General features: G+C 38.9%; 1 protein-coding gene across 6 annotated transcripts in view; it reads right to left on the reverse strand.

Moving 5' to 3' along the window:
- LOC112562008 overlaps positions 1–15,528 on the reverse strand; it is a 43,468-nt gene that overhangs the window by 4,007 nt on the left and 23,933 nt on the right. For 5 of the 6 annotated variants that reach the window (XM_025234950.1, XM_025234946.1, XM_025234949.1 and 2 more), the window contains 3 exons: positions 9,109–12,495; positions 8,073–8,105; positions 170–7,509 (listed from right to left, as the gene is read on the reverse strand). In XM_025234950.1, coding sequence (XP_025090735.1) covers positions 7,475–7,509; positions 8,073–8,105; positions 9,109–12,495 — 3,455 coding nt within the window. In that variant the 3' untranslated portion in view covers positions 170–7,474. The remainder of the gene's footprint in view (positions 1–169; positions 7,510–8,072; positions 8,106–9,108; positions 12,496–15,528) is intronic. The other variant, XM_025234947.1, reaches the window with a different exon arrangement.

The raw sequence follows: 15,528 nt of genomic DNA on the forward strand, positions 1-15,528 counted from the left end.
ATATAGTAAATTATATTTTAAGGATCTCTCACTGACTGGTGTGTCAATGTGACAACCTGTGTACAAGCTAACCAGCTTAGGTCAGCCAGTACACGTCCAGGGAATGAAGTAACGAGTAATTATGCTGACTTTACTCAATGGTGCTGAAATACCACCAATGCAAACCCACCTCTTGTACACTTACAGAAGATGGTGGGCAGAGGGCATCCAGTTGCTCCATGCAGTGGTCCAGTTTTTTGCCAACATTGCTGGTTGAGCATGTGGATGATCCAACGTGACAATCCAGATGGAGCAGCACATCCTATTTCCACCATCTTTAGTTGTCATTGCATCCATCTGTTTGTTTAAACTGGTTGATGAGAGATGAGCCATCTACATTCTTTGACCAACTGAGCTCTGTTGTGGGCTTCAGTGCTAAAATCACAGATCTTTGTTACTCTAAAGTTTATTAGCTTAAGATCAATATGCTAGTTCTTTGTTTTTACAGTTCTGTGTGCAATGTAGAAATAACAGTTGTTCCACATGCAGGCAACTTTTTCAGGTTTTCTTTTGCGGAGATTAAAAAGCGGTTTGTCTACACAGAAATAATGCCAAGTACTATATAAAAAATAATAATAAAATGATGGCAAACAAAACCCCCTAATGTCTTCACAAGTATGAAATTCTGTAAAACAAAAACATTGCTGACTAGAACATGTCATGAACAAAGTGACAGTACAAGAATACCTTTTTGGCAGTTGACATCTCTGTAGGTTACACTCAAACAACTGTGTGACGAATGTCACGAAAATAAGAATGTACAGGTATTTAAAATGTTTGACACTTTCTGATGTGTAATAATTAGTTTCCAATACAAACAGATTCTGTCTTTTGTGATGGAGTTAAGGTCATTCACTCTGGCACAGTTTCCCCTCTACCACACTGCTGAAATGAAATGATATTTTTAAAGGTGTCCTTCAGATGTTTGTTGTGAACAGTGACATTAGAAACACAGAACCACAAATTTGCACAGCAGTGTGCTTGCTGGTGATCACACTGTGCCATCAGACATTTGCTGCACAAACAACAGCAGTAAACGTGGAAACAAAAATATAGGACACTTATCACAGTCAAAGAGTTGCACAAAGCAGCTGGAACATGAAAACATGAGGCAAAAATGTTAACTGCAACAATTTGATATAAAAGATGATGAAAGCCTTGGCCAAACACTTTTGCTTGGGCAGTTTTCAACATGGGAACAAAATTCTCTCTGGCACAGATCCATTTCGTATGCATGGTGAACGTTTGATAGCCTGTAGATTTGATCTTGAACACAGGTTTCTGTTATATAATTCTGAATAAACATTTAAGTGTACATGCTAAAATCTTACTGCCCCCTTGTCAACCACCACACAAAATGAGAAAGTCTGTGTGCAATGTACGTGTGAACATGTGCAGGCCTCAGTAACAGGCAGGCAGAGAGAGGGTAGGGTTGCTCAACAGTACACCTACCCCCAGGGCTTGCCCTCCATTTTAGCAAATTGATCATCCCAATATCCAACATCATAAAAAAAGCTAAAAGTTTCCTTTTAGGGGTGGTGACATGGGGACCTTGCTTGTTCAAGATGATACAACAATAGTTTCAGTGGCAGTGAACCTGAGAGGCACCTGACATTCTGCTCATACTCTGAAAAAAACTCTCTCAAAGATATTTACTTTGTTATGAAGTTGAGGATGAAGAAAACAACTGTGCTTAGTGGTATGTATAATAAAACAGATTGTCTGCATTATGAGAAAACAGATCTTACAGACTAATTTGAAAATTAGTTTTCAAAGATTCTGCAAACTGTTTACAGAAAAGCAATGCCCTATGTGAAAAATGTAAGAGATATTGGAATGGAAACCAGATAATGGATAGAAACTTTAAAAGGTGAATTTTAGTTGCTAGAGCAAGAGATCCTTACTGTTGCTCCCCAGTAATCTAAAATGCCATCGATGGGACAAAAGAAAAATCATGTAATGGAACTGTACAGCAATTTTGTCCCTTCCAACAACATCTCTCTCTCAAAAGTACACTAGACATTTTCAGGGTATTTTGTACTATTAAAAAAAAAAGATCTTTTTGACTGTGATGGATAGAATAAGAAACATAACTCAGTAGTTCTCAAGAAATATGTGAGACAGTGCAAATGTATCCAGAGAAAAATTGTCCTCATGCTGATAAACATCACCACCCTCTTACCAACCAGCTACTGATTTTTACCATCTCTACTGCTGAAAATAGTACAAAAATGTTTTAAGCAGGAAATGAATCTCATTGTCATTACTTCAGGCACAAGCAACTGAAAGATTCAATGAATTTGCAATGAATCATCGTATCAAAAGTTTAGATAAACACACCAGCAATTTTTTTTACATGCATGGGTAAATACAATTTTTCAATAGGAAAGTTTTTTTTAAAAAAAATCATACATGTATAAACAATTGTATAAACAGGCCAAAGATTAAGTTTTTACAGATGTACATATTCTGACCTGATGCACCAACCTAAAACATTTCTAGTCCCCCTAACGCTCTTTGAGGTGAAAAACAAAAACCAATGGGTTGGGGGGAGCATACTTCAAGATGAAATTATGAAACAAGTGAGTACACCTTCACCAATACAAACAACTGTAACAATAAATCATTAGATACATGTTCTAGAATTGCTAAGGACAAACAGGACTTCCTAAACACAAATTTGCATGAATGTGAAATGTAACCTGGTTTACCTACTTTCAAGTCTGTAACAATTCAATTCTTAACTCCCATTATCAAATCTCTGACCAGTAACAGCGATGCATTTGATAAAATTATTACCACAAGCTGTCACATCAAGAAATCGCCACAGGAGATGAACTAGCCTTTCCTTACTCAGCACTTCTTTCCCCACCTAATTCACACTATGTTTATGTATGCTACATAAGCTATGCTCATCATATCATATGCTAGTTACTCAAGGTTGTCTCTGGTTGCCAATGACTCCCTTTCACTCACCCAACTGGACGCTTAACTTTTTCGTGCATCTTAGGCCAAAATTTCTATTGCTTATGCCAAACAAAAGTATCATGAAACACAGAATATTAATAATTTAATATTTAGAATTATATTGTGATGGGGAGAAATTGGAAATGTCTTTGCAGTTGCTGCAGGGCACTAAAGAAATGGCACTGAACGCCTCCCAGTTTAACCCTGCGTTTTATGATGGCAATACATGATGTGCCTTCTTTCTAAACTAGAGTATCATAGATGCAAAATGATAAAAATGTTCTTTCATTCAAACACTGGACTTCATCCTACTCTATACAAAGAAATTTTATCATCAACTCTTCTATCCTCGTGTTGACGAGAAGACTTCATTCAACTGATGATGTGCTAAAGCAAGGCAAGTTACATTAGCTAATGGAGAGTGGTAAGGGTTGGTAGTCAAAGAATTACCTCATAAAGGCTCACTTCAGCAGCACTTTCAAAGCACTAAAGCATGAAATTGAATGTATTTGAAGTTCAGATGCTTTGAGACTGAATCTGCTTATGCTGCACTCTATCCCATAATCTATTTCATAAAGACCAATATATGCTGGTAACTGCAAACAACAGCATACACGAGACAAAAACAGAAAAATATACCCAATCTAAGCTTATAAAAAAAAACAACGGAAAAAACCCCAACAAAAAAAAACAAAACAAAAAAAAAAAAAAAATCAAATTTCACACACTAAAGATTAAATTGGCGTGAATGTTCAGATCACTTAGCCTTTAAAGAAATGGCAATCTGACAACCATGTAATCATACTGTAACAGTACTTTTTTTTGGGGTGGTGGTGGTGGTGGTAATGACTGCATTTTCTTTCAAAAACCTTAAAATAATACGTACGTACATTTTTTTAAATTTACATATCAATGAATCCTGTTGACTTTTTAGTTGACTAAGCTATTATGAATTTTCTAGTGGAGAATTAACAGAATGTACAGCCAGTAAGAGAGGGCAGGGGGAGGGGGAATAAGGGAAGGAATGTAAACACTTAAAGCAAAGCCCACACACCTGAAAGCACTTACTGTTAGTGCCTTCCTTCACTAAACAAGTAAATGAGAGAAAACAAAATCTTGAATGATCTTTTCAGCTTAACTGTAAATTTGGGCAAGCTTTAAAAATTTGACGTTTTTCACTTTATGTACACAAATTACTGAAGCAAGCAAATGAGCAATTCAGGACAAACATGAATGCAAAAATATGAGTGCCAATGTGCATGCATGATTGCCCCCACCCAACACAGTCAGTCTGGGAGCAGAAACCAGCAAATGAAAATTCCATTTCTTCACCTTTCATCCAATAAAGAGAGAATGCTACCCATAAATGTGTATGTACACAAGCTTATAACCAAAATCAGACATCTACAGAAAAACTCAAAAACATGTAAACATGGTGCATCATCAAGTTAATGTAAATTAAGAATGACATGGAGGGAATGCCACAAATGCCAATGTTAGTTATGAATTTTTTTTTCTAACCCTTTCTCAAGTTCTCACTGCACAACTAGTCTTTAAAAAAGTTCCTGGAATGAGGCACCAGCAACATATAAAAAAATTGTTATACGGTTAGCAATTGTGATAGTCTGATCTTTACTTTTTCATGTACAGGTTTGTAAACAGATTTTGAGTGTTAAATTAGCAATACCTAGCTCTGGAGTACAAGAAAGTCTGCCACAGATTTGCTTACAAATTAGCATTCCACCACCCCTCTAAATCCTATGTTATATCAAATCATCTGAGTGATCAACTATGCAATATTATTTTCCTTATTCTTTATAATTCATGGTAAACTTGTGGGGCAGGGGAGTAAATAATAAACTTGCCTTTAGTACAGATTTCTCTTGGAGATGGGGAGAACAAAAAAACAAAAAGGTTGTTCTAAAAATATAAAAAGGGTTGTTTGACAACTATTTGTTGTGCATACTGACAGTAATGCATCATTATATTGGTTGTTTTACACCATACCAGCAGCTAAGGCTATATCATGGTATTACCCGAAAGGGCCAAAAGCAGCAGCAAGAAAAGCTATAGAATGATGCTGCTTTCACTTCTGGTGGAGTAGACTAGCATAATTACACCAGCATGAGATGACGTGCATTATGTTTGCCTTCCCAATTTCAAAATCGATCAGGGTTAAGAGAAAGTTCTATGAAATGACCAACTCTACAGTTTCGGGCAAAGGATGCGATGCTACAGCACAGAGGACGGCTGAAAGTAAATGTTTGATAGCACCACCAGGTTGTAGACAGCACCAAGACAAGATGAAGACACTCAGCTCCTAGGACTACCACTGCCTCCTGTCTACAGGACAAGCTGAATGCCATGACCATGATCTAACAGACTGAACTTGGATTTTCTCATCCTCTCAACCCAAGTCAACAAGGATGGACAAAGTTTTCCACTGAAGGCCACAACTGTGTGCTTAGCCACCAGCCTATACTCTGCTGCTAACAAAAGATATATGCTGCAGAAAGAAACAGAGAAGCCATTGATATCATTCAACACAAAAGAAGTGAATACTGGAGGAGGTTAGTTTTTTTTTTAAAAAAGAAGGGGCTAGAGGGAGTACAACACAAAAGTGGGTTGGAAAGGTAACCAACTTTACACAGCAAGAAATAAATACACAAATAACAACACAGAATGAACTTCCAAGCACAGACAAACCTGTTTCCTTGTTTTCATTACAAGAAAAAAAATCTTCACTAAAAATCACTTTCTTGCCTTACATAGGGAAACAATACTCCTTACTGATATTACTACCAGCACAGCCAGTGGTTTCCGAGTAGTCCGGTATCCAATTTTTAAGCATTAAGGATAGTCAAAACCATATTTCAATTTTTGGTTGTAACCCACTTGGGTTATTTTTTATTTAATGCTGTCAATCAACTTTTTATGAACCCTACCCCTCCATTCATTCAACCTTTTTAAACAGTATGCACATCAAAGAAAACAGCATACAACAGACTGAAATTCTACCTGGATAGCTTCTTGATAACACGTTGGCAAGGGAAAGGACATGAGTGAAGAGGTCCCATAGCAAAGTTAAAGCTGCAAAACCTACACTGCGCACATTGGCCTTTCTTCATTACTGTACATGGCTACCAGCTGTGATGGTTATCACAGATTCTTAATTTGTCATAGCCACTAAAATTAGCATTCCACAACAGCAGGCATGCATTATGAGAAAAGAAAGAGACTACCTAAATGCAAAAGGCACCACTTATTAAAGTAAACAGAATAATAAAATGCAGGAAAGACTCAAGTCTGACCACATCTCAACAACTTTATGCCACTGCTTGTTGTCCCCCTTTTTTCCCACAAAGATACATGAAATAAAGAAATACATTTATACAATGCAGACCATAGTGTCAGCATAAATTTGTAAGTTCTTCCTTCTGTTGGAAACTTCAGATTTCCCTACCTCCCTGGAAGAGCAAATACATAAATCAACACATCCAACACATTGCAGCCAACACTAATCAAAGAATGGGATTTTCAAGTTAAATGAAATATCACACTTGACACACTGATAGAAATCAGTGTGTTGCTGATGTCAATGGTTTGGAGAATCACAAGAAACACCTGCTTCTGTAGGCACAATCTTCCACAACTGAACTGCACCCTCACTTTCTGCTGCCAATGGCAATTTTTCTCTCTTTATGCAGCCGTTGAAAACAAAAGAAAAATAAAGTGCAGAGGTATATGTTTTTTTTAAGTATTTTAGCTAATTTTTTTTTAATGCATTTCACCAATGCCGTGGTCAAAAGAGCTTATAGGTCATTATACTAGCCACTGTATCCCCTTCCCATTAAAAAAAAAAAAAGTGCCATGCAAAGGCTTTCATGGAATTTGGGGTCAGTTGCTTTTTTCCAGTTTTAATTTTATTATATCTAAAAGTTGGAACAGTTCTACTCTAGCTGCAGAGCGAGAGATAAGATGCAAGCTCTCTTGGCATTATGTTAGTGATCCATGGAAATGCACATTTAATCCTAACATCTGGAACTATTCATTCCGAAGACTTTCTGCAGCATTAGCTTGGATGCAAGTTCACCAGCTATAACCATGCTTTTCACTCTACAAATGCAAAGTCTGAAGCAGCAGAGACGCTAAACATGAGTGTGTAGCCACTCAACTCACACACGTACAGGCCAGCTCAATGCAGTTTTCTCAAGAAAATTATAGGCAAAACAAACTGATATTGCTCGTTCTCTCTCACACACACTCTCACATACTAGTTAGCCCTGACCTGGCTTCTGAAGGATTATTTTTTGTTTCTGGTAACAGGAAAAACACCTGATACTGGGTTAACACCCAAACAGTAATGACCAGTATTCAAAAACTGTGGTTCCTTCTCTAGTGTCCTTCTGCTGTCACATTAGAAACCACAGTAGGTATAGAAGCTTGGTGCTTGATAACTTGGCACAAACTATTCACTGCAGTAGACCAGCACAGCCTTGGGATCTAAAACCAAAGAAGAATAGTCTTAGAAATTATCAAGCTATTAAAAAAGAGATTAAGACAACAACTTACACAATCTTCATCTGTAGTAAAAAACCCCAAAACAATCAAGACAAATTTTCTTTATCATCATCTCTTCGGTGACGGTCTACTGTTCTGGATGATTTCTCCAATTGATTGTAAAATCATCTCACTTAAGAAAAAAAAAATACCATTCATAATTTAGATGAATTGTGCTCATCAATCTAATGTGATTCTGGTTTACAACAGTCTTTTAATCTAAAAATGAAAAACACATTTATGTGCCCAATAGTTACATCCATATTTAAATGTCTTTCAATGTTCACGTTCCACTAACTCATTCCCTTCTAATTACACAATGCAGTAAGGTTGTTTTTAAGGTGAAGGAACAATCTATTTTTCTTTTAATTCTTTTGTGAATGCAATGACATCACAACCCAAAATGAAACAGAATAATGGAAACAAGTTAATAAACAAAACACACACAACAAATTATAAAAACGTTTTCTTTGTAAATATAAAAATCAAGATAAATAAATACTAACCTTTCTCTTTAAGTTTCAATATTTTCTCCCATTCTGGAAGATATAAAATGAAAGCTCTTTTAGATTAGCAACATCTACATAAAACTCATTTATCACACTTTATCACAGATAAAAGATTTATGAACTGCAAATTTTAAACTAATCAGGAACATCAGGCATGTTAAAAAAGATAAGTTAAAATGACAGTGTTCCATTGACTAGGGCTTGCAGAATGAATCATGCATCCATTTTGGTGCCTCAGTGCAGGTGCTTCTTTTTTAACAGCAGTGACTAAGTCAACTCGAAGCCTACAAGCTGATTAAAAGATAAGAATACTAACTGCATTTTTACATAACCCAACTTAAAATTCATGTACTCTGATATAGTGAGGACGGATGTACAGCGGACAAAAAGGTTAGAAAGGGGCGGCTTAGACTTATAATTTATGTATACTCCTTATATAAAAATTTGTTACTACTAACTGTAGGATACTTTAAATTGAATTATTGAAAGAGTATATGCTGTATACACTTCATTAGGTGGATGGCAATTCTGAATGACTCGTCTTTACTGGGTTACAACTTTAGCAAGAGGAAATTGTGTTTTTATATCTTGGCAAAGTAGCCAGCAATGTAAACTGATGCCACATGCAGAGAAAGAACAGCATGTCTGAGACAAGATCTGAACCCAGGACAGCCAATCCTCACTGTATCGGTGATAGGTGCTAACTGTTGCACCACCAGAGTGCCAACACAATTTCTGCAGCACTGCCAGCTGGAAATAGTATGCAGTCATATACTTTTGTGGGAGCCATCATGTTTGAGTTAATCACCCTTTAGCTGGTGTGCAATAAATGTTTAGGGGTTGAGATATCACAGAATATTACATTTTATCTGATTTTCATTGGCTGTATTTAAAAAAAAATATCATGGACTGGGAATGCTCATTATCTTCTGCTTGAATACATATTTATATCTGTACTAATGCAAAAGATTTCACAATAAAAGGTGAAAATACCACTACAGAACCCATCACATCCAGGTCATAAAATGTTTACCTTTCTGAAAATAACTTGCAGCATCAACAAAGTTGAAGGAACTACTAGGCTCTTGAGCTTTGCACATGAAGAAAGAGCTTTCTCGCACTTTTCCTGGGAAATGCACTTGTGAGACTTCCTTGAGACCCTCCCCATAGCGAAAAGTCACACAACCTTCAGGTGGAGCAGTTCTAGGCTTGGCTAGCACTGATTCATTCAACACTGGCATTTCTGGAGGTACTGGGCTGTTACCAACTTCAGGGGTCATTGACACTGTAACTTCCGATTCCCCAGACTGTGATAAAGTACTCCTCACTCTCGATGTGTTATCATCACCTGTAACAAATGAGGTCTGAAAGGACGATGCAGCTGGAGACGAATGCTCTGCTGGTGCAATGGCCTCCGTACACTGCCGAACCACTAAGCCATTAAGCCCCGGTATGTGTGGACCCTTTGCTGGCTTTGTTGAAGACCTATTAATGTCATCTGCAGAAGATGCTGTTCCTGCAGTGGAAGTAGGGCTCAGGGAGGTTGGGAGACATTCCTCACTGGCACTTGGCACTTTGTCTTTGGCATCAGATGCACTCACCACAAATGAGTTATCAAAAGCAGGTGACACATCTCCTACCAACAGGGATGAACTACTGCTTAATGATGCACCAGATGCTGAGCTACTTGAAGAATCTGGCATGGACTGCTGGATAATGTTGGATGTAACTAAATTGATGTCAAATCCAAATGAAATACCTAAATTAGTTGGCTTGAGAAACCTCTTGTCAAGAAAAACTACGGAATTCTTGCTTTTCCGCCCATTGTTCACACCCTTGCCCATAGGCACTGCAGCTTTAACTGGCACATCACACTGCAGTGAAGGAACAGATGATGAAACTTGAGATCGAGGGCCAGGAACCTGCTGCTGACACTTGGTTTGAGCAGTGGATGGCCCAGTCGTAACAACAGTGGTGTTGGCAGCACCGCTGGTGGTGGAGGTGGTAACGGAGTTAGACTGTGGGGTGATGGCCCGACTAGCAGTGATTACAGCAGTCTGCTGTGCTACATCCCCCACTGGAATGGTGCTCATCCTACTGACCAAGGAGCTTGCTCTCACCTTGTCCTCGGCCATCAGTCCTACTGTGTGGGAAGCCAGGGTGGTTGGAGGTACAAACACGTCACCAGCTGGATCGGAGCCAACTTCGCTCCCACCCTGTGCCGAGTCCACATCTGACAAAGCACTAGCTGCATCCATGAAACTGCTAGATGAGGCACTCTCATGGACACCACTCTTGCTACCTGGAAGCAGGCATATTCTTGCATTTCTATCTGGTGAATTTCCTGAGTCACGAGGTAAAAGTTCCTGACTTCCACTCTTGGGCCGTGAGCTTTGTAAATCACTACCTGCAGCCACTTTTGAACAGTCTTCAGGGGATGAGCCTATAGAATGTCGTCGTTCTTGCAAGTTACCCTTCCACACTACAGGGCTATGCCACTCACTGCTTCCTCCACCTTCAGTACTAGAAGAAACACTCTCAGCTTTAGAGGAATCTACACTAGGCCGAGGAGTGGCAGCCTTTGAAGCGTATGACACAGGGTATGCAAGAATGCGGCCACAGGCACTCCCCTTAGAAGCTGGTAAGGATTTCACAGATTCTCGGTCACTCTCATAACCAAGAAGTTGACCAGTGTCCAAGGACAGGTCCTCCAGAGAACGCCGCCTATGCTCCTTGATATGCAAACCCACTTTAGGTCCGGTTTTTGCACTCTTACGCAGCACTGGAAATGCAGAAGGGCTGAGGTCACAAGATGGTTCTGAAGATTCTCTTACTGCTATGGTTGGATACGGATATGGAGGAGGGGTGCAGGACCTTGCTTTGGGAAACTGTGGCCGATTATGAATTTCTCGTGACCCACTTCTTGTGTTAGGAGTAATGGCCACAAAATAAGGTGTTTGCTGACTCTCTCGTGACTGGTACATGCTGATCTGTCCCTGACCTTGAAAAGGTGAACGTTTCTTTTTCTTGCCACTTACCACAGTAAATTCTTGTTCTTTGTGAGGCAGATCAACATCAGTAAAAATGAAGGACTCTCCATCCATATCCAGAGAATCAGCATCGTGCTTAAGTGCAACAGCTACAACAGGGAGTGCATTCTGAGCAGTTTTTGCCTTGCAAGCCTCTTTGTCTTCCTTGATGTCTTTGCCTTCCGAAGTGGCAAGCTTACTAATCATAGACTCTGATACAATCTCAGACTTGCTTTCACTCTTGTTCAACACTTTTGTCTTTGCCTTCTTGTTTGAGTTGTCTGTTGAATGAACACTTAAGCCATCACTTCGGATACTGTCTTTAGGTACAGATTTGAGTTTTGTTCTGTCTTTAGAGTCTTTTGATATAGAAATAAGTTCCTGTTTAGTAACTGGACAGCTCTTGATGGAATTATTCAGTGCATGATTCTTATGGTTCTTAATGTCATCTACTTTGGCATCCTCGATGGCTGTTTTAGGAATCAGGGGAGCTGTAGTACCGACTTGTTTCTTTGATAAATGGTTGTTTTTTATGGCAACCACAGCTGACTCCACAGTTTCAGCATCGTTACCGTCTTGTGAAATGAATCCATCTTGGTCCCTAGGTTTTTCTGATGTGGAAGAATTGCCCATCTCTCCAGCTACCTCTTCAACATCTGAGCTAACTTCTCTTATCGATTCAGACTCACCACAATGGCTGTCAATCGATACAGTAAGAATGCTTGCATCCGAGGCACATGGTTCAGATGACTTTCCAGATGAGCTCAAGCCATTCTTACTTTCTGAAAAATTAACACTGGTGTCTTGGTTCTCACTTGACCTGGATGTCACTGATTGTTTTGTCTTACTGCGATCTTTCTTGTTTTTTGGACCTTTTCCTGAATTGAAGGCTATGGTGCTGGCAGAGGAAGAAGACGAAATGTTTGCAATACCTACTGCACCACTGTCACCTTGGCTCAGTTTCTTCAGTTCCTTGGGGCTGATACTTTTGGTAATATACTTGACAAGGCTGTCCAAGCCTAATTTGTCACCCACGTAACCTGGATAGTTCTCTGGGACAACAGTCACCTCTGTCTTGCGAGCCTTTTTGTGGCCCTTGCGGCCTGTCCGTTCAGATGAAATGCTGTTGCTGCCGGCAGAGCAAGTGCCGTCTTCAGATTTGGCCTTTCCCGGAGTGTCAGTATGACTGGAGCCCCCCCCACTACTGCAAAGGTCATGCTGATTGGGAATACTGTAAAACTGGCGGGGCCCACGAGCTCCTGAGATGACTTCATTGCTTTGTTGCTTTTCTCTCATCTGAGTGTTATGCTTAGTGTCAAGGGGGTTGCCATTCACATCTACATTCATCGAAGGCTTGATGCCACGACCAGTACCGTCTCGAACTGTATCATCTGAAAAAAGCATCAGATTTATGGCTTAATAAGGAAAAAATGCTTTTCTTTAAAAGATTTAATATAGTGATTAAATCATGTTCCATTTTTACAGGTCCATTTTATGTCTAGATGATCTAAAATGGAGATAAGTTTATGGAAATTTAAAATTAGTTATGCAACACCTAATGACAAAAACAGTTGAGAGAAATCTGTCATACAGCAGTTTCTTTACTGTGCAAACACTGGTGTACATGTACAAAGGTGGGTATTGACTGAAACATCATGCAGTGCATAACTGCACTTAAAAATGGAATGATCGTTCTGATAATTTCAGTTTTTAAAAAAAAAACAAAAACGGATGCTTAAGACAACCCTGAGCAAAGAAAACTCTCACCATAAAGTTAGTGCTCAAGGCCATTGTTAACCAGCCAAATATGGACACACATCTGACCAAGTTTTACAAATCATCATGTAAAACATTTGCCAAAACATTCACATGTAGTCAGTTAAATGCACACATACAGCCAAATGTGTGAGCACGCATTTTTTAACATATTGGCGATACAAAATATTTTCTTAGCATTATTACATATCTGATGATGTTTCCAGGTAAAAGAACAAGATAGCCACAATTCATGTTATGACTAGCTGAAAGAAGCTCTTTTTAGGCTCTGAGGCTCATATATAATACTGGGATCTTCTGTAGCACTTCGCAACAGGACCATTTTCACTGATGTTTTCAAGTCATCATCTACGTTACATGCATGCAATTATTCTGTGTGAACCTATTTGCAATTGATATGTTGTGAGATCAGTTTATGAAACACTTGGTGTCCTTGAGTAAAATAAAGGTCATACAAAGTACAGCCTTTTCTACAACGCGAGCAAAGTAAATAACAATGGAAGCTTTTATCTAGTAAATAATGTACAATACAAGCACTTCAATGTTGAAATAAAAGCACAATGGCTAGCTATGAATGTTATCTCACCACCATGATCGTCATGTGACTCATACATCAACTCCATGTCAGGTGACTTCAGCTTTGCTTTTATCAGCTTCTATTTGGGTCTTGCAAAGCACACACTATTCTATAAAACAAATAGTTTCCTATGCTACCTCTCCACCACCACCACCCACCCACACAAAAAAAAAAAATCCCGAAAAAGAGAAACAACAGAGCTTGTAGGGTTAGCAAGCTCTTTCTGGTTCTTAAAAAAAAATCTATATTCAACAGGAAAAAAGTGTCTGTAAGTAACATCTCTATTTTGTTTTAATATATCTTCACTTATTCTCAGTTTTGCATAGTCAACAGATTATAAAATTTTTAAGTTTATTTACAAGTCTGTTCATGTTAATGAATATTTAAGCTCCACAGAACAAGCTGTGGTGTACAGATGTTCAAACCCAAGTGAGACTGCAAAAGCTTAGCCACTACTCTCTCCTTGCCTGACTTCACCAAGTACACATACACTATTGCATATAAGTATAATAACGAATGCTCACACAAGATTTTTGGAGATATTTTTATCACACACATTCAAATGATTGTGTAGCATTCTCGTCTAGTATTTTAAGAAATCTTAAAAAACTTATTTTGGGGTAGGGGTAAGTTAGAAATAATTTTTCATTTATGCTCAATATCATCTGAAGCTACCAAAAGTTTCTAGAACCAAAATTTCTTTGAATAAAAAATACTGACACAAATGTGGTCTACTTTTTAATACTAAAAGAAACACTTTAGAGGCATCTACACTTTCCTTGACAGGACAAAATGACAGGTAGTTCAGTTTATTGGTAAACCTGTAGCACTATCTGCATGCTCTCATCAAAACTGTATTATGGAAAACATTGGAAAGCAGACTAATAATGGGTTAATGGGTGCAGTCCTAGAGAGAGAAGTAACTAAATATCAAAATGAATCTTCTTGGCAGCAATCTAATTTATACAAAACCGAGGTGATTGTTATTTAACCAAAACACAAGACTTTTAAATAAGTGAATGTAATTATAATCAATAAAATAATTCTAACAAAATATTTAGAACTACCAACTGGCTTCCTGTTTGATCTTAAATGGCAAGACAGCACAAATTTCCTTTCCCACAATTTATAGCAGAGACAGGACAGGTTAAACTTAAGATGTCCTGTATTGTTTTGGACAATTGTGAGGCGATACTGTGATATTACTGATAAATACTAAATGACAACATCTAGACAAGAAATTGCTCATCTCACAAACTAGAATTTAAAATAAATGCCACAAGTGACTGCAGCAACGGACGGAATATTAACTGCAAAAATCTTTCCATATTCCAGCAGCGTTGTCTGAAGTCTGTTCACCAAATGGCAGTGACCAAGATTTGCATGTTTGAATGGCATGTAAATCCTCAAAGGAGAACTCGGCCATGCACACACTCCTGCTCCCTAGCATTTGCGCCATGTCATCGTGCAATGTACATGCTGATGAATCAACTTTTTCTGAGCAGTTTACGTCCATAGACCACTGGACTCACTGGAAATTCCCCCTACCCCAAACTCTCTCTGTTGTCCTGCTTGGCACGAGAAGCTACTCTGTGGAGAAGAGGGGAAGAGGGCTACATGGTAGAGGTTACCTGCATTCTCCAAGCGACGCGGGATGCTCTGACGAGAGGCACACACAATAAGTGTCAAAGCAAAGCGCGCTGTTCACACACGTGTCGACATACCTGCCTCAGCAACCCCTCCCCCTTCCCTACCTGGCACGTCGTCAACACACGGAGGCGAGCTGACAGCAAATGATGTCGGCCTCCCCGCTCTACCGTGTGCACGGTGCTCGGGGTCACCCTATCGAAATAGGCCACAAACGAGGATGGTTGCTGTTGACTTCTGTGTGCTGATTCACCTTCTTCAAGAATAGGATTCAAAAACGGATGTTTCGCAACATCTTCCCCATGTAAGCTTACGTGTCCGCTGTACGTAGAAGGACGACGATCATCCCACCATGCCCTAGGCTCTTATTTTTAAAAAAATATATATATAAGCCAAATCCCTGCGTGCCAACGTGTCGGCAACG

This window comes from Pomacea canaliculata, linkage group LG4 (genome assembly GCF_003073045.1).
Source record: "Pomacea canaliculata isolate SZHN2017 linkage group LG4, ASM307304v1, whole genome shotgun sequence".
NCBI classification, from domain to species: domain Eukaryota; kingdom Metazoa; phylum Mollusca; class Gastropoda; order Architaenioglossa; family Ampullariidae; genus Pomacea; species Pomacea canaliculata.